Source organism: Hylobates moloch, unplaced genomic scaffold, assembly GCF_009828535.3.
Source record: "Hylobates moloch isolate HMO894 unplaced genomic scaffold, HMol_V3 SCAFFOLD_13, whole genome shotgun sequence".
Classification (NCBI taxonomy): Eukaryota; Metazoa; Chordata; class Mammalia; order Primates; family Hylobatidae; genus Hylobates; species Hylobates moloch.
The window spans coordinates 53,309,738-53,330,200 of NW_026652288.1; the positions used below are offsets into that span (position 1 = coordinate 53,309,738).

Genomic DNA, 20,463 nt, shown 5'->3' on the forward strand with positions numbered 1-20,463 from the left:
TGGCACATGGATACATATGTAACAAACCTGCACATTGTGCACATGTACCCTAAAACTCAAAGTATAATAATAATAAAATAAAATAAAAAATAAATAAATAAAAAAGAATTAACTCCCAGAACCCTCGTTTAGGTCCAAAATTTTTTGTTGTTGTCCTTCTTCAAACTCCCTTTATCCAATAAAATTTCCAGTTGCCTCATTATTAGTCACTTGCATTGGCCCAGATGTCTGGTACTATAACTTAGGTATCCTTATCCTGGTTACTTTTTGGTGCCTGAAACAAAGTCATTTTGTGGACACCCTGGTCAATGCTCAGTCCCATCTAGCCTGCATCTATGGTCAATAAGCAGTTCCACTGTATTGTTTCAGGCCTTTGAGAAAGGGAACTCTAAAGAGAATGACAAGACAGCACGTCTTTCAGGAAGATAATCGAATGATTAGAGAGATGAACATGGAAAAAGGGGGCATATACTAAGGTAGGAGAATTGTTGCAACGGGGAAGACAAAAGAGAAAATCGGTCTGAATAAAAAGGGTGGCTTATCCAAGTGTGGATTTTTCTTTTTTATGAAAGAGAATTCATAGCACTGGATGACATTAAGTGATGAAGATGTGGGAGAGAAACTCAGGATGACTACAAAAATTGCAGTTTCATATTTTGGCTGGTAGTTTTAGCTACATTTGAAGAAAAGAAGCAGCAGACATAGGGTAAAGATGATGAGTTTATATTTGATATACAGAGTTTGAGGTAAATATTGAACTAAATAGAAATGCGCCAGGCGCAGTGGCTCACACCTGTAATCCCAGCACTTTGGGAGGCCGAGGCAGGTGGATCACCTGAGGTTGGGAGTTTGAGACCAGCCTGACCAACATGGAGAAACCCCGTCTCTACTAAAAATACAAAATTAGCCGGGCACGGTGGCGCATGCCTGTAATCTCAGCTACTCGGGAGGCTGAGGCAGGAGAATCACTTGAACCTGCGAGGCAGAGGTTGCAGTGAGCCGAGATTGTGCCATGGCACTCCAGCCTGAGCAACAAAAGAGAAACTGTGTCTCAAAAAAAAAAAAAAAATGTGCAGAAGCAGTTAGATACAATAAACATGTTCAGCAGACTACTGACCACCAGCTCATTATCAGTAGAAACAAGTTTTGAATTATTTTCCCCAGGTTTTAAGAATAAATTAAATGATTTATTCTTGCCCTCTACTCAAAATTGAGACACAGTGGTAAAATGACTGGCAAATGCACTCTGTGGCACAAATAGCACAAACCTCACTAGGGAAATCTAGCCAGAAACTGTAACCTCATTAAAACAGTGCACTAACTTCCTGAGATAACTGGCAACTATAGGCAGATGGAAATGCCTTTTATTTAATATGCCCCCCACCTTCCAATGACCATCCATCCATTTGAATGTGGAGACACTCTAGAAAATAAATTAACAATTCAGCCTCTTCACTTTTGTTTCATTAAACAATGTACATTTGTATTAAGAAGCTGAATTTCTACTTTATTTTTAAATATGTTGCAAAAAGTAGGCAATATTTGGTATTAAGCAGCACAACTGAAATCTTTTAAAGTGGCATTTTATAAGTATCAGCAGTCGATCTCTAAAAATAAGACAACCCACAAACTTAAATTTTTTAAGAAATCATGTCAAATAGATTGCGACACATTACATTTATGTCTGGATAAAGGAAGTACAAGTTTCAGGACTAGAATATCTCACAAGAAGGTCATAAGTCAGCTAACCATTCACTGTTATTGAAAACAAAACACAAAGGTAACTTTCCTAAGATAAAAACAATTCAATCTTTGGGTTAAGAAGGACTTACAATGGAAAATAGAAAGTATCATCTTGATCAAGTTATAACTTACGTATCTTCAAACCCAGTGATTTTTTTTTTTTAAAGTTTTAAACTTACCTCTCTCCATTCTTTATTTCCAACTCCTTGTACATATAAGACACAAACTACAAAAGATGAAAAAATACGCACATATAAATGTCTTTTATGAAAATCATATGTGAATGTATACAATTTATTTTTCAGCTGTCCAAAAGCTACATCAAAATTAAATGCCTAATTCCTAGACTTACCCTTGCAAAAAAAAAAAGGCTAGTAAATCATCATATGACTAAAACTTAATTTAAATAAGCAGAAAACAAACTATTATGCCAGATCTTTAGAACTTAGTATGAATTGGGCTTGGCACATAAAATAAGAAGTACTTGCTAAGGTCTTCATAGATAAATTTTAAAACCATAATTTAAACAATTTGAAATATTTCATTATGTTGTGAAAAACAAGCCAAGCTCTTCCTAAGATATTTATAGTGCTCAAGAGAATAACGGGAACGAAAACTTGGGGCAAGTCATGCTCTACATTTAATATTTATAACTTCCAACCTCAATATTTGTAAATAGGTAAGAAATTCTGTCAAACAAGAAAGGAATTCCCAAAAGGGAGATTAAGGGCTTTGGGTAAAGATTAAGGGATAAGAAGTGCCCCACCCACTTGTCAAATGAGCCCCAGGAATTTTTAATACCCACGATTGCAATGCCTTTTTCCCAATGACTACCTCAACAATTCTGACAACTGACAAAAACCTTTTCTCTGTAATTCAACCGTATTTGTTCACACATTTGTAGAGGTAGACAACTGTTGTATGTCCATTTCTAAATATTACAAGATTCGGAAACACACTGATTTATACAGTTCATTCTGCTGTTTTCTAATTCAAACTACCCTTCTCACTTTATAAGTTATCTCCAATTTTCAATACCTCTAATTAGTAAACACTTTGGTTCATATCAGATGTTACATATTTCACTTGGTTGTAAATTTTATATACCACTTTTATTTTATTTTTTTTTTTCTCTCTTTTATTTTTAAGAGACGGGGGTGGGCAGGTCTCACTATGTAGCCCAGGCTGGTCTTGAACTCCCGGGCTCAGGCAATCCTCCTGCTTCAGCCTCCCAAAGTGCTGGGATTATAGGCATGAATCACCTTGCCCGACCAGCACTTTCATTTAAAAAAAAAAAAAAAAGAAAGAAACATATTACTCTGTGACTAAATAACTTTAAATTATGGCCCATTACAGTTTTCTTTCAAATATAATAATTTCTACCAAATGGCCATAGTACGAGGGTTTAATTTCAAAGTAAACTGTCCCACACTGGAGTCATTTGCATTCTCATTTTATTCTCAAAGTGCGCAGCAAGTCCCTCTTTACCCACAGTACTGCCCGGGGTTGATGAGTATGTAGGGCTTGGGACCATTCCCCTGCTGCTTTCTAGGCTTTAAAACAAACCTTTAAACAAGAACTATGAGTTTCATACAACTTTTGCAAAATCAAATGATTTTTCAAAAGGCAAGCAATACATACTTACTTGGATCAGATTTAGAAAATGTGTCTCTGTCAAGAAGATTTCTGTTGAATAAAACAGAAAATGTTAGCTGGATATAAAAGCAAAATATTTATATTTATATAGACATATTAAAATGTATATGTACATAATTTGTATATGTATATAAACATACACATACACACACATATACGTATATATGACTAAATAAACATGTCCTAGGGGTCTGCTTGTATATATTCAGACTGAACATCACTGGACTCCAAAAATAAGAGAACGCTTTTATTTTCTCAGACTTTCATTCCACTTAACCAATAACATGACTCCTTACATCCTAAGATGAAAATCTCTTTGAGAGAATTAACTGCTTTAGGTTTCCATTTAATCCTTCATGAAGAATATAAAGGTGTTCAGAAATGCTTCCTGAATTGAACTGTGAGTTGTCATTAATGCAAACTTATTTGCCGTTCAGAGCACATGACCACGTTAGTCCATACAATCAGAATATAGTTGTGAAGCAGCATCTACTGACATTTGTTACATCAACCCTGACGAGTTTCATGTTGCTATTACGGTTTGGGAATTTAAGATGAACATATAGATGTTGCCTGAAGACTCTTTTCAGTAAACATTAAAAACGTACACAAGGCCATTATTAGTACTTTTTTTTCCAGATACTTCTCTTTTTTTTTTGAGACGGAGTCTCGCTCTGTCACCCAGGCTGGAGTGCAGTGGCGCAATCTCGGCTCACTGCAAGCTCCGCCTCCCGGGTTCACGCCATTCTCCTGCCTCAGCCTCTCCGAGTAGCTGGGACTACAGGCGCCCGCCACCACGCCCGGCTAATTTTTTGTATTTTTAGTAGAGACTGGGTTTCACCGTGGTCTCGATCTCCTGACCTCGTGATCCGCCCGCCTCGGCCTCCCAAAGTGCTGGGATTACAAGCGTGAGCCACCACCGCACCCGGCCCTCCAAATATTTCTAAAATAGAATAACAATGGAATATCAGAAAGTAGGAAAGCCTGGATTCCTTTGATACCAGTGTATTGCTACCCTCAGTGACAGTAATGCAGTCCTATACTTTATGCTCATAACAATAACCCTGAGTACTCATTAAAAAGTTAAATTCAATATGCTCTGATTCACAACGCAGGAAATTATTAGAAAAATTTCCATCTAAAATTAGTTTTTATAAAATTATGATTTAAAGCTATATGCTTTTCTGAAAAATTTGATTATCTAGAATGATGACTTGAGGGTTCTAAAAGTTCGAATTTGTGTTTAATAATCATCTTCCATTAATTGGTAATAATTTGGAATAGCTAAATTACATTTCTATTTGTAATACTTATAATAAAAATCTCGTGTTCAAGCTGTCTTATTTTCCACCAGTACTACTATTCACGTGCATTTATTTGTACTGCCCTTGGTATCTGAAAAGTCCCTTTTTCATATGAATCTGGCATCCTTTCTTATTTCAGGTTCTCAAAAGTGATTGCCTCCATTGAATCACTATACACTGAAAAAATAAAAATATATTCAACAAACCAATGCAGCACAAACAGTGAAATGAGATCATGTCTTGAAATATTCCTAGAAAGGAGAAACATCAGACATACTCATATTTGGAATTAAATCAGATTAGAAGACCACTAGTCAGTAATCACATTAAATTAATCCTTTCCATCCCCTGAGCAGACACCATGACTCCAGCAATGGTTAGCAAACAGTAAATTAAAACATTTCCATTTGAGAAATTACTGTGATATTACATTTATTATACAAAGGTAGTTCTTCACTTCAGTGGGAATTCTCCCAATCCTTCCTGTGACTCAAGCTTTTGCTCATTAGGTATCCTAGGAAAATATTATGCTGTTTCTTTCAGAATTTACAAAAACACAGAGATGACAGTACAAAACATTGTGATGTGGCTGTGACTCAAAAACTATGCTATAGACGTATTTAACAGAAAATAATGTAGTTTCAATGTCTTACTTATGTAAAAAAAAAAAACTACAAGTTTTAACCACAAATATAAAATAAAAGATTTCTATCAACAATAGGACAGATGCGTATTCTTTTTTTTGAGAGGAAGTTTCACTCTTGTTACCCAGGCTGGAGTGCAATGGTGCAATCTCTGCTCATTGCAACCTCCGCCTCCTGGGTTCAAGTGATTCTCCTGCCTCAGCCTCCCGAGTAGCTGGGATTACAGGCATATGCCATCACGCCCAGCTAATTTTGTATTTTTAGTAGGGACAGGGTTTCTCCATGTTGGTCAGGCTGGTCTCGAACTCCCAACCTCAGGTGATCCACCCACCTCTGCCTCCCAATGTGCTGGGATTACAGGCGTGAGCCACTGCACCCCGCTGAGATTAGTATTCTTAATCATAAACTTTACTTGTCACATTGTTTCACTCAGCCATTGTGATCCATAACGCATAACGGTAAGATAAAAAATAAAACAAGCCAACAAGAAACCCTTTGTATAATGACAAGTAAAAATCTATAACTCTTCATAACATAGTCTGAAATTTGCAATTTAACTTTCCAATTATATTTGGTAATAATTTTACCTGTACTTTGGTCATATGAATACAGTAGAATAGACTATCTCTGACAGACTGAATTCCCAAAAGACTACTTTACTCAAGCATATATGACTGCAAAGTTGGAAAAGGCAAATATTCTTAGTGATATATATACACTGCAAAAGACCAGTGATTGTTAAAATGCACCATTCAGTTTAGATTTATTTTAGGAATAAGACTTTTATCTTCCCAAGATCCTATTAGAAACAAAGCCCATTCACATTAAGTAAAATAAGATAGGTATTATTGTGAAGGCCATTTCATAAATTCATAAACTAAGCGGGGGCTCAGAGAAAGTGAGTGAATGATTCAATGTACACAGCCCAGTATAGAATAATCTAATGGTACCAATCATTCTGAATCTGATTCTTCTGTTCTTTACAAAATACCTCAGTTTCTGGAGAAGTCCAGAAGACTTCTTATTTTCTATGAGTATTAAAAATGTCAAAGGCCTCCAATTTTACCTATCACATGAATATAAAGGAAAATAAATTCCTGTTCATAGACTAGTATAAAGAGAGATGCTGCTTATAGAATGAGGACAGAAAACCAGAATGAGAGGCCAAACTGACTATACTTTTCATAGAAAAAAATCTTTGTTTTATATATAACACACTTTTAAAAATAAACATACACACACCCCTCCATGACCAGATTTTATACGAGAAGGCTACTCTTCCCTCCATGGACTTGTCATCTGCTTGAGCTAGGATGCCTGTAACTTTGTTCCTACCATTTTATAACATGATGTTGAACATCAACACTAGGTTAAAAGTCCTGAACATGTCTTTCTATTCTGCAAATCTAGATGTAGCTAATACAAAAGAACAAATTCTTCAAAAGAAATTTTGGAAAAATACAGTGTACAAGTTAGAAAAATTATCTGATGAAATATCTAATCAAAATTATAACCTATAAATTGCCTGAGTTGTTCTAGTAGCCACTCATCCTCAAATTTCATTAAAATTCCTAGACTATGAGCTTAAAGGGGGATAACTGAAATAGCATAACTGAAGCCGAGGCCCAGCCAATTTAATTCTAACCTGTAGGAAGAAATACTATCGGAAGTCTTCAAACCACAGCAACTCCATCTTGAATAGGGGCTAGGTAAAATAAGGCTGAGACCTACTAGGCTGCATTCCCAGGAGGTTAAAGCATCCTTAGTCACAGTATAAGGAGACTGGCACGAAATGCAGGTCATAAAGACCCTTCTGATAAAACAGGTTGCAGTAAAGAAGCTGGCCAAAACCCACCAAAACCAAGATGGTGATAAGAGTGACTTCTGGTCTTCCTCACTGCTACACTCCCACCAGGGCCATGACAGTTTACAAATGCCATGGCAACATCAGGAAGTACCCTATATGTTCTAAAAGGGGGAGGCATGAATAATCCACCCCTGTGGATATAATCAAGAAATAGCCATAAAAATGGGCAACCAGCAGCCCTTGGCACTCCTCTGCCCATGGAGTAGCTGTTCTTTTGTTCCTTTTCTTTCTTAATAAACTTGCTTTCACTTTATTGACTCACTTTGAATTCTTTCTTGGGCAAGATCCAAGACCCTTTCTTGGGGTCTGGATCGGGACACCTTTCTAGTAACATCACTGGGTTAACTGGAGAGGTGTATTTTGCATGAAATGTAAAATTAAAAAGTAGATAAGCAGGAATTTAGCAACACCTTTCCAAAATCATCCAAGATAAAGAATTCCCTGACTCCTCAGCCTTCCTAGTCAATTCTCATGCATATTCGGCCTTGAGAACAGGCTACCTTCCCCTAAAGACAATAGTCAGTTAGCTCATCTGAACCCAGCCTGCTCTGATTTTATGCTCAATAAGCCATCTTCCAAATTGAAGACAGTTTCCCATATAGTAGTTACTGAGTAGCCAATATGAATATCACAGTTGTCTTTACTGTTGTAGTTTTTATTGTCAGTCAGCATTCTGAGACCCACACCGAACAGCCAGCTAGGCTCTTAAAATGTATCTCATGCTTGTCTTTCTCAAACTGCAAAGTAAGAATTCTCTTTCAACTTCAGAGCAAATCTGCAAGTATTTTTCAAGCAAATAAGTTATGGCCAAGACCTAACTAAACACTATTAAAAATAATACAATCTGTATTAAAGGTTTATTTCAAGAAGCCTGAATTTTACTTACAGAAACAACTAAACAGCAACATAGGATGGTATATAAAATCACAGTTTATTACAGGGAGAAAGAACGGTAACCTAAAAACAGTGTCAAATTGATTCAGCTACGACGACAACAACAACAACAACAAAAGCCAGGTACAGTAATTAGTTCTTATTCCAACTATTTTTCAAATAATTGATAATCATATATATAACTTAAGTGATCTACATAAATAGATATCCTGAAATAAGTACCTTATTGAGACAGCCAGGTGGGAGGGGGTCCCTGGCAAAACTCCAACCGGCCTGTGCACTGGGAATGCATACAGAGGTGGAGCCACAGTTTGCCCCATTTGCAGCCGGGAGGAGCCTGGCCACTCCTCTTCCTGTGTGGAACCTGAGATTCAAATTGCCAGACAGGAAGCACCCCAGCAGGGACCCCGGCTTTACAGAGAGTCTCTGTTTCCCCCTTTTTTTTCCTTTTTGCCAAATATGTCCCATTTTTCTCCCTCCTCGAATTGTCTGTGAGCCTGAATTTTCATGGCCATGGGACAAGGACCCTGTCTTTAACTGAACTAAGGAAAAAATTCTGCAATATTATTTTTAAAAAGCTAAGTATTTTTTCTACTATATTTATATGTATTAAGGATTTAATAGTAGAAAATAAAAACTTTGAATTTTTCATATGTAAAATGAGCATAACATGATGTATTTAAAGTAAAAAGTGACTTGTGAGTTAATCCTAAAGTTGCAGGCATGCTACTGACTCTTTCCTGCTCAGCAGATAAAATCACCTAATAAATATTCTTGTTAAAAAATCCTTCAAAAGGGAAACAAATATCACTATCCTTCCACAGATGAAATTTGAAAAAGACAACCTGTGTATGAATTTTATAGTTAATAGTTTCAGAATAAAGGCAATTTTGCTATTTGTGACGTTTTTAAAGTTCTAATTTAATAATAAAAAAATACAAGATACTTGTTTTAGGGGTTAAGTCCTCTACTTGGAGACATAAAATTAATTCCAAAAAGCACTGTGACCAGCAGAAGTGAAACAACACATTAAAAAATCTACTGCTGTACCTTGAGTGCAATTTTTCTATTTAATTTTCAACAGGAATGGAAATATAGTTTGTAAATAGAGCCCAACAAAAAAAATATTTAATTTTCTATAGGGACAAAAATACAGTTTATAAGTAGAGCCAAACAATGCTTTATCATTTTGCAAACACTGTCCAGAATAAATTTTCCACATGTGGACAGAGACCAGTATCTCTGAATCATAGTGTCCCCTGCAAATTGCCCTGTGTCAATAAGCAGAATGATTCTGGTTTTAATTAAAATTTTGTAAATTATTAAGGGCCTTTTATTTATCTATTTTTCAGTGTAGTCTCTGGAGCACTGATAGCCTGCAAGCTTTACCAAATGTTGCTTAGGCAGCTACAGAAACTAGCACAAGCTTGCACATAAGTGGGGCCCGTTGAATGAACGAAGAGTTTCAGTCTCCAATCTAAAGCATCATCTTTTTTCACTTTAGGTAAGGTTAGGTGTTTTATTATAGAAAGCAGAGTAGAAGGGGAATCTAGCATTTGGGGCCTTTGCCCTAATAGGTAATCCATTAACTGAAAATCCCTGAGAGTGACAGCATCACTGGGCCTCATGTCACTGAACCATGCCCACGGCCTTTATTTAGGGCATTATGTCATCTTATGGACTGGAATTAGAAAGTTATTTGTACGTATATATATTTTTTAATGTACCTACACACAAAATGGTTTTCAGAATTTTTTTTTTTTTATATAGACAAGGAAATCAAAACTTTTTTTGAGCAACTGAAAGCAAATTTAATCTTTGGAAGTGATTTGAATGCAATGTTTAATTCTCTCTGATTCATTCATTCATTCATTCTTTTATTCACTGAATAAACAATACCCTGAGAAATTTAACATACACATTTCAGGAAAAAATATTTTTCCCAAAACTACAATTTCTATAGCGAGGGGAGCCAAACTGTGTACAGGCAAAAAGGAAAGGTTTAGAAATGAAAAAAAAAAAGGCCGGGCGCGGTGGCTCACGCCTGTAATCCCAGCACTTTGGGAGGCCGAGACGGGCGGATCACGAGGTCAGGAGATCGAGACCATCCTGGCTAACACGGTGAAACCCCGTCTCTACGAAAAATATAAAAAATTAGCTGGGCGTGGTTCAAAATTAGCTGCGTGAGGTTCACCCATGCAAAGGTTGAAACTGTAATTTTATAACTGGCCTTTTCAGCTTAAAAGTAGTAATAAGTACTTTGAACAACCAATTTCAGCAGAAACTGAAAAATAACTTAAAATTTCTTTTATCCCTAGTGTCTGTTGGGTAATATCTGTCATTTATGATAAAGTTCTTGCTGTATATTCAGGCTACCAGAGGAAGCTGTTGAACTGAATCTTTTAGTCTATTTGTGCAGCTTCAAATCTGAAAGTCTATTCTTACTTTCTTGAAAGCCAGATAATCTTAAGTACTTTCCAATGACCCTATCCTTCAGAATTACTTGGTATCTTAGATTCTAGCTGACTTTGACTTTTTAGTAAGTTTCGGTTTTAAAGTATTTCTTTTTATTTATTTTTATTTTTTTTGAGACGGATTCTCACTCTGTCCCCCAGGCTGGAGTGCAGTGGTGCGATCTCAGCTCACTGCAAGCTCCGCCTCCTAGGTTCACATCATTCTCCTACCTCAGCCTCTCGAGTAGCTGGGACTACAGGCGCCTGCCACCACTCCCAGCATGGGTGAATTTGGGTTAGATACTAACAGAAATTTGAGGAGAGGAGAATTAACTGCATAATTTTTTATATTCCTTCTGAGGCATTCAACTGTGATCAATATCCTTGGAAACTACTTAAAAAGAAACCTGTGCTTTGTCAGAACTTGACATGTCAGAGCTCTGGTTAGCCTGAGATAAATACAAGAACCTACCAGTCTGAAGTAATGATGGGTTAACTCAGGGTAATGCAAGCTTTCAGAAAAAGATACAGAATGCAATTCCTCATTTCAGCTGGAAAAGGGAAACATGTTTATGCTTTAAAAAACGCAGAAAAAAAAAAAGAGACTGAGAGCAGGATATGGGTCTTCTTAAAAACCTAAATCTCAGTACAAAACTAAATTCATTACCTTTTCCCCAATCTTATGGCTCCTGTATTTTCTGTCCTAGAAAATGACAACTGTGAAAGAAAAATAATGGACACCCAAACATATCAGGTCCAAATCCCTGGAACCTGTAAATGTGACCTTATTTGGAAGAGGTCTCTGCAGATGTGATTAAACTATAAATCCTGAGATGAGTAGATTACCCTGGATTATCTGGGAGGGCCATAAATTCAATCACATATATCACATATAAGAGGAAGGCAGAGGGAGATTTGACACTTACAGAAGAGACACGACAGTGACAGCACTGATAGAGTTGTAGATTTTGGCCTTGAAGATTAGAGTGATGCAGTCACAAGCCAAAGCATGCTAGCAGCAACCAGCAGGAGCTGGAAAAGGCAAAGAATGGATTGTCCACTAGAGCAGCTGGAGGAGCATCAGCCCTGCCAACACCTTGATTTCAGCCTGGCAATACTGATTCAGGACTTTTGGGCCTCCAGACCTGTGAGAAAATAAATTTCTGTTCTTTTAAGCCAACAAGGTTGTGGCAATTTATTATAACAGCCACAGGAAACAAATACAGCCAGCAACACCGTCCAACCTCTCCTCCAAGCAAGACGCCTCAGTAACAGGTCGTCTTGTCTCCCATATCCCAGTTCATTCACCAAGACGCCTCCAGGAGAAAGCTCTCTGCCGTAAATACTTGAGCAAACGCCTTGTTTGCAAAAAACCCATTACCTCCAGAAAGTCCAAACTCCATAACATTGCACTGAACACCTGCCACATTCTGACCCCGGCTATGTCTCCAGCTGTACCTCTATCCATATTATTTCTTACAGACTTTGCTTCCTGACACTTCAGATTCTTTGCAGTCCCTCAAACAAATCCTGCCTCACACTTCTCTACACTTACATTTTACCCATAGCATTCTGTTTCCCAAAATTTCCTCACCAACCCCTTTCCTGCTAGGAAATGAGAATTCCTCTTTCGGCCTCTCTCCATGGCTCTCTCCTAGCATGCAGAACTGATTATTTCCCCCAGGTACCCCATCATACTCAACAAGAATCTGTATCACAAATTGCACACCTACTGTTTATTTACTAAGTGCCAGGCGCTGGGCTGGGCATTTAAATAAATCATTTCACTTAACCCTCACCATAGTCCTACCAAGTAGCAATTATTAGCAGGGTCCATTTTCCAAAGAAGTTAATCAAATTCAGAGAGGTTAAATAAAGTGGCCAAAGTCACAGAAAAGACAAACACTTGGAGGCTGTTTTGCAAATTTTCTATTGATTTCTGAATTTGATTTTGATTTTTGATGTCTGTATTCGTTACACTATTCATCTATATCATTAAGAACAAAATGAAATGAGCTGCAAATAATGTTATTATTTAGCATCATTTCAGAGACTCTACAGAGAAAGATATAAAATAAAAATTAGGCAGTAGTGGAAAGAAAAATTAAATTATCTTTACTTGCAGAAGATTTAATTTTGTACACAGAAAAAAGCAAGAGAATTAACAAATAAAAGCTTTTTAAATTAATAAGATAATTCAGTAGAGTGATTGGAAGCTTGATGAATACATAATAGTCAATAATTCTCTTGGGTATCAACTGTTAATCATTCTATCCAACTAGGCTGTTTAGTAGTTATATGTTGCCTTCAATTGCTGAAGTATGTGAGCTATGCAGCTCTCACTATAACCTCACTCCAAAATAGTATGTTAACAACAAAGCAAGTCTCAGGCCAAATTGTGCCAAAGTGACAAATATTCATTACCAAGAAGAATTCAAAACAGTCACACAGTGTACTCCATCAGTTTAATCAACTTCCAGCTCCCTGTCCTTTCAGACACTCTAAATGGCACCTTCAGGCAGACGGACAATATTCTGTTGACAGTGTCTAACTTTCTGGTCAGATAAGCGTAGAGAATTCTCTAAACATTTATACCCATTACCTAAGGCGTCCCTAGGCCTATGGCACCACTCTAAAGGGCATAACCCCCGGAGTCACTAGGCATGTATCTCCCGTTCACTTGAGCAATATTTCTAGCTAATCCACATTATCTTTTTTATAACAGTTTTATTCGGATGTAAATGACATACTATAAAATATGCCCTTTTAAAGTGTACAATCCAGTGGTTGATAATATATTCCCAGAGTTGTACAACTATTACCACTAATTTTAGAATATTTTCCTCTTTCCTTCCACCAAAAACACCCTGAACCCATCAAAAATCACACCCTATTCCACTTCCCTGAGCCCCTGGTAACCACTAATCTTTCTGTCTCCATGTATTTGCCTATTCTGAGCATTTCATGTAAATAGAATCATGATCATATACAACATGTGCTCTTTTTGTGAGTAGCTTCTTTCAATTACATGATGTTTTGAAGATTCAGCCACGTTGTAGTACGTGTCAGTACTTCATTCCGTTTTATTGCCAAATCATATTCTATTGGATGGATATACCACTTTGGTTCATCAATTCATAGATATTTTGGTTGTTTCTATTTTTTGGCTATTATGAATAATACTGCAATGAAGATTTGTACAAGTTTTTATGCGGACATATGGTTTCACTTCTCTGGGGTATATACCTAACAGAATTGCTGGGTCCTATGGTAACACTATTTTTAAAATCTGAAAAAACTGCCACACTATTTTCCAAAGTGACTGCATTATATTACATTCCTACCAGCAATATGTAACGGTTCCAATTTTTCCACATCCTCGCCAGTGTTATTATCAGTCTTTTTTTTTATAACCATATAGTGGTATGAAGTAGTCAGTCCACATACCTGATCACCATATGTTTTATCAGTTTGTTTTTTTTAAGTCTAACATCATAGTAATTACAAAACGCTCTGGTGTTGATAATGGGTAAAGATAGTATAACAGTTAGGAGTAGCCACTTCCAGAGCATGATCTACTGATTAAACTTCCAATGCTAACTCACCACACCCAAAGTATATAAAACTGCTTAGGATCCTTGAGATTTAACTCTACAGTCTAACACACACATCTATATGACACTCTCTGCTGAAATATTTTAAAGTAAATTACAGAAAAGATATCATCAACCAGCATCAATTGAAAAAAACATGAAGAAAATGTAACATACGATTTTAAAATTTTGGCATAAAGGATACTTTCTAAGCTGTGTACAAAGCCTAGAGAAAAATTTAATTTATATGATAAAAAATGTATTTTAAACTAATATACAAAAAAATGATATAATAATTAAACTCAAAAAATCAACATTTGTAACATATATCATATATAAGAATGTTAAGGCTATAAATATACAAAGCATTCTCTAAATTAATGAGAAAAAAGTATAAGCACCCCAAAAGAAAAATGACTTAAAGAAGTGAACTGGCATTTTGTAAGAGGAAGAAATATATTTGGTCACTCACATTTTAAATAAAGTTCATCCTGAATAATGAGCAATGACATGCAAATAAAATAAATAATAAGATAATGCTCTACTATGAGACAGACAAATATTAGCGGCATGAATAGAACTCATTTAGTTGTAAGTTACAGAAGAAAAGGGAAATTTATGGTGAAAATACAGATATTTTATACAGCCCAGACTCAGGCATGTAGCTGATCCTATGAGAAGAACAAAAACAAGGGCAGAAACATCCAAACTGTTTTTCTGTGTGCGTGTATTATCTATTTCAATCTTTTTTTTTTTAACTGCTTCCTCTACTTCTTTTTTTTTTTGAGACGGAGTCTGGCTCTGTCGCCCAGGCTGGAGTGCAGTGGCGCAATCTCGGCTCACTGCAAGCTCCGCCTCCCGGGTTCATGCCATTCTCCTGCCTCAGCCTCTCCGAGTAGCTGGGACTACAGGCGCCCGCCACCACGCCCGGCTACTTTTTTGTATTTTTAGTAGAGACGGGGTTTCACCGTGGTCTCGATCTCCTGACCTCGTGATCCGCCCGCCTCGGCCTCCCAAAGTGCTGGGATTACAAGCGTGAGCCACCGCGCCCGGCCTGCTTCCTCTACTTGTCTGAACTACATGATGGGAAACATAGATGCTGATATTGTTTGGCTCTATGTCCCCACCCAAATCTCATGTAGAATTGCAATCCTCAGTGTTGGAAGAGGGGCCTGGTGGGAGGTGACTGGATCATGGAGGCAGTCCTCCCCCTTCTGTTCTTGTGATAGTGAGTTCTCAGGAGATTTGGTTGTTTAAAAGTGTGTAGCACTTCCCCCTTCTCTCTCTCTCTCTCTGTCTCCTGCTCCATCATGTAAAGATGTGCCTGCCTCCCCTTGCGCCTTCCACCATGATTGAAAGTTTCCTGAGGCCTCCCCAGCTATGCTACCTGTACAGCATACAGAATGGTGAGCCAATTAAATCTCATTTCTTCATAAATTACCCAGTCTCAGGTAGTTCTTTACAGCAAGGGGAGAACAGACTAATATAGATGGCTGGGGTTATTGGCTTCATATTTTATAATTCTGGCACCCAAGAAGAGACTGCCACCTTTTCCCCACTTCATTACAATCACCAGATCTCATGGACTTGTCATCACCTGGCAGGGTGCCACCTCTGAACAATCGTTACAACTGGGAACCACCAGTTCCACCATTTACTAGCTGTGTAAACTAAAACCCTCTAGGCTTCAGTTTTCTTATCTGTAAAAAAGGAGATGATCATAGTATCCTCCTCATAGAGTTGTTTGAGGAGTAAGTTAGTAAATATAAAGCACTTAGAGCAAATCCAGCACATAGTAAATATCAGAAAAACTATCTAGAGGCAAAGGCAAAGAGAATAATGTAGAGTGGGTGTGCAATGCCCTAAATGAAGTGATAAAGCCTTAAACTGTGATTAAGGAAAAAGGTCAAATTCATTTGAAAACATTCATTCATGCTTTCTTTCAATACAGATTTATTGGGCATGTATTATGTGCCAGGCACTACTAGAGTAGTGCATGGGAATAGTTAAGCCCTGATCTCAAGTCCACTTTGTAGAAGAAAGATGTAATGTGAGCCTAAGGCTTCTCCTCCAAGTTCCTTTTGCCTTCTATGAAATTAAAAGGGGCCAAAGAGCCTCCTGTAAAATGAAAAATGAATCCTCTTGATATCTTTTTAAGTTTATACTGTCGGCCCAGCTGGGGTCTGGTGGAAGGAATATGTAATAGGAAACTCTGAGAGGAATTTCTTTACAAAAGAAGGTAGAGCTCAGATGAGAGACCCAGATTCAGAGACAAAGACAGGCCCACACAGTCTGGAGCCTGGAACTGTGGGGTGTGTGCCCACAGAGCAAAAAAGTTGTGAATATATGGATTTAAAGAAATGACGACACCCAGGGAGTCTTTAGTAAGGAGGACTCCTGACTGTGACTGAACCTAGAAGGACCACATAGAACCACAAAGATCTGGTAAATCAAGAGAGACAAGCACCAGGAGGCAATGAGCAGAGTTACATACAGGGTTACAGGGACAGCAGACAGCAAGGCCTCATGCCAGGCCTTGTAGCAATAGGGCATTACTGCAACTTCCCAGTGGCACTGTCAACAGCAATGTTTTAACAACAGCAGTGAAGGCTGCATGGAGGCAGACAGATAGGAAGATGGGTGTATTGAGACCACAGCTGAGATCATTACCTTGGAGAGATGCTCTCCAGGCAGGGCGTGCTAGGCCTGCAAAGCAGCAGCTAGGTTCAGGTATTAATATCTGAAGCCAAAATCCAAGGAAAAAAACTCGACTTCCATCTTACCTAAGTCACTGTAAAATAAATATGAATGGAAATATGCCTTATATGCCTCTAAATAAATGCACAAAGAGATATCTGCTTGGCCTGACCTATTGCTGGGTAAGAAAGTTGGGGCGATTTGTACTTTCTCCTTTGCTCTTTTCAACGTAATTTGTTTTTTTTTTTTTTGCGTATTTTTGAAACTTTATCTTCATGAAGTGATCCACTGTTTCCCAAATATTTCAGTTGAATACCTGTAAAAAAACAAGAATTCCTTGCTAAGGGATGGAAATTTTCAAAACACTTTATTAATATTATCTCAGACAATCCTTATACAACTGTATCAGAAGGAATTTCTATAAACAGAAGCACAAGGAAACTAACTTATCTGAACTCTCAAAGTATAGAGCTGCCGTTTAAATCCAGATCTTTCTGGCTCTAAAGTTTTGCTAAGCCTGTAATACATTACACCATTCCCTAACTATGTTACAACACTTGAGATTATATATCATTATTTTTCTGTCTCTCCTCCTGCCCACTCTAAAAGCAGTAACCACATTTCAGCTCACTTGCTAACAGCTAAGTGGACAATGACCCTCCAAATATTTTACACAATTAGCTAGATTAGTAGTCTTTTAGGGTTTATTGCTTTTCCCAGAGTCAGTGCAATGGATCACTTGTCCATTGCACTGACTGATGCAAGAGCAAGAGCTGATGACTGTGATGTGCCTACAGATCTCCACTAAGTAGAAAGCTGGAGGCTAACATCACTCTACCCAACATCAGCTCACATACTGCTGCCTTCCAAGCACCACTACCAAAATATATTGATCATATGACTGGATTTTCTAACATTTTGTTCCTTTGTCTATTAGCTGTAGAACACTATGTTGCTTCTATAAGGGAGGAAAAGTCATGTATATTCAGGCTCTACATTTCAACATTTCAAAAGAAAATCTTTATCTATATGCAAGGTTGTCTTCTGCCAGCTCTCTTTAAGATGCATAAATCAATACATAGGCTGTGACATGCTTGTAAAGGTAAGGCTAGATTGGCAAGGTTGTTTTTTTTCTTCCTCCAGATTTTAAGCAATATCTTCTGTAATTTCTTTGGACCATTGGACAATTCAAAAGTACCTAGGAGTAATCTGATTTGCAGACTCAATAACAGAATTTAAACAGAAGAAGGAACTAATCCAAATGGGAACATGTAGGTCAGCATAAATGATCAGCTGAGATACAGGAGAATGAAAATAACTTCCTAATATGTATGTTTCATCCTTATCAGAAGTGAGTAGAACAGAAGTGTGCCCTGACTCAAAGGCTCTCATCTCGGCCCCAAAACCAACAAAACAACAATGGAAACAAAATCTCAGTAGCAGCCCATCCTACCTACAGTTCTACAAGTCCTAAAAAAACCACTGAATGAAACAGGCATAGGCAATTGCTTAGCCATGTCTCCTTCATCCTGCCTTTTTACAATTGATTTTTTTTCAACTCAATTAATACTATACTCTTTCTGGCCTTCAGGCCTTCCAGCCATGGTTCCTGTTCATATGTGATGCGCCTTTCTTCCACTAACGTTCCTTTCTTCAACTATATATTGAATAATTATCAAGTACTTTCTATATGCAATACACTGGACTAGAAGCTAAGTGGGATGCAAAGCTGAATAAGACATGATTCTCATCCTATGAGAGTTTACAGTTTAATAGCTGTCTGACACTCATTCAAATGTTTATTCAACCAGCACTAGGTTATTAAGTGCCAGATAAAGGATTTAGTGTTGGAGACCATGATATGAACACACCGGGCTCCAGGCCTAGATTATTTATATTCCATTAAGGGGACAGATTTGTAAACAAATATGTGCAGTGAAATGTGGAATATGTATAATAAATAAATTCATTACAAATTAGAGAAAGGGAGGGGTGGACAATTCAATCTGAAGAATCAGGAAAAGTCTTCATAGTATGAGTGATGCTTGAACTATTGGCAGAGTCCATCATGTGAGATAACAACGTGAGGCCGAACTATTCCTAGCAGAGAGAACCACAGTGTGAACATCATGGTTTTCTCAGGAAATGCAGGTGTCTGAAGTGACTTAGAGTTTAGGAAAGAGTTTAGAGGCAAAAGTGGAGAAGGCGAGGGTGGTGGGACATAGAAAGAGATGAGGCTGAAAATTTAAGTCAGGGTTTGGAAGATCCTGATGACTCATTATACAGGCAACTAGAGGGTCTTAAACAAGGGAGTAATAGTATGGTGTCATTTGCCCTTTTTGAGTACAACTCTACCAGCTCAAAGTACAGGATTCCTGGCGAGGAGGAGGAGGTTGGCCAGAGATTGTGAGGTTGGAAGAGTCAAGGAACTTGTACATCGTCTTTGCATGGGTCAGACTGGCCTGGACCTAGTTAGCAGAATGGTCAGCCATGTTAAAGAGACAATATGGAAATAGAACGAATGGGAGGATGAGGCCTGAGGCTCAACTGACAGAAGTTTTACTGGGGTATTGGGGGCATAGAGAAAATGATGGGGAGGACTTAGTCCCTTGTAGGAAAGCAACCTAGAATTTTCAGGAGTGCCCATAAGTAGTTGGCAAAACCTCTGAAGCAATTTTGATGGTGCCTCTTGTTGACAATAACTGGTTTAGACCATGCTGCCAAAATGAAAATGACACAACCACACAATAGTTGCATTTTTTAAATCACAGCATTTTATATATGTGCTAGAAATTGTTCGTCAATCATCATCATCATCACCTTGTATTACCATTTATTGACCTCATTGAAACAAAGTGGCTTTATAATTTTCTTTTTTTTCTAATTTTATAGCTATAGCCACTAATGAGGTCTGTTTCTCTGGAAAGACTTGATGTAATCAGGGATGACAACATTTTAGGCTAAATATAATCAACTGAGCACTTAGATACTTCAGCTGTTACAAGCACTTAGGAAATTACTTAGGCCATCCAAGGAAACTTTATAGCCAGACAAGTGTAGGAAAGACATGATTTATGGATAGTGACTTGACTTAAGTAAACTTGCTCATTTTTAACTAGAACATGTGTAAACAAGTTCTGTCTTTTCCTTTTTTTATAGAAAGCATTGTTTTCCATCTTCTCATCCTTGACACTTTTCTTTAGTTGGATTTTGGCTTTTCTAAAATTTTATTTTGCATTGTGTGGCATAAAATTTAAATTGGTGATAAAAAAAAAAAATACAGAGTCTGGAAGAAGTACATTAGCGCATAAGCAAGTTTTTGCTTCCTCAAGTGGCCAGGCCACCAACCAGCTCTTCTTACCCTAGATTATACCCAAGTGAAACCATCACGTGCTGCTGCACTTTATTAGTTCACCAAGTACTTTAAGACATATTTTTCCCCAAGACAAAAATCTTCCTTGAGTAAAAGATATGTTCATTTATTTTTCTACTTAGGTATTTTATATAGGATATCACACATGCAAATTGTATTCTTTTTTTGGGTAGTATTCATGCCCAGATTAAGTGAATTATCTGTCAACATTTTTATATATATATATATATATATTTTTT

General features: G+C 37.4%; 1 protein-coding gene across 3 annotated transcripts in view; it reads right to left on the bottom strand.

Moving 5' to 3' along the window:
- Positions 1-20,463, bottom strand: part of CPNE8 (copine 8) — a 231,768-nt gene that overhangs the window by 196,280 nt on the left and 15,025 nt on the right. For all 3 annotated transcript variants that reach the window (XR_009209480.1, XM_032173689.2, XM_058426966.1), the window contains exons 2-3: positions 3,389-3,429; positions 1,923-1,969 (exon numbers count right to left, since the gene is read on the bottom strand). Coding sequence is in view for 2 of the 3 variants with exons in the window: in XM_032173689.2 (XP_032029580.1) it covers positions 1,923-1,969; positions 3,389-3,429 (88 nt within the window). In the remaining variant the exon portion in view is untranslated. The remainder of the gene's footprint in view (positions 1-1,922; positions 1,970-3,388; positions 3,430-20,463) is intronic.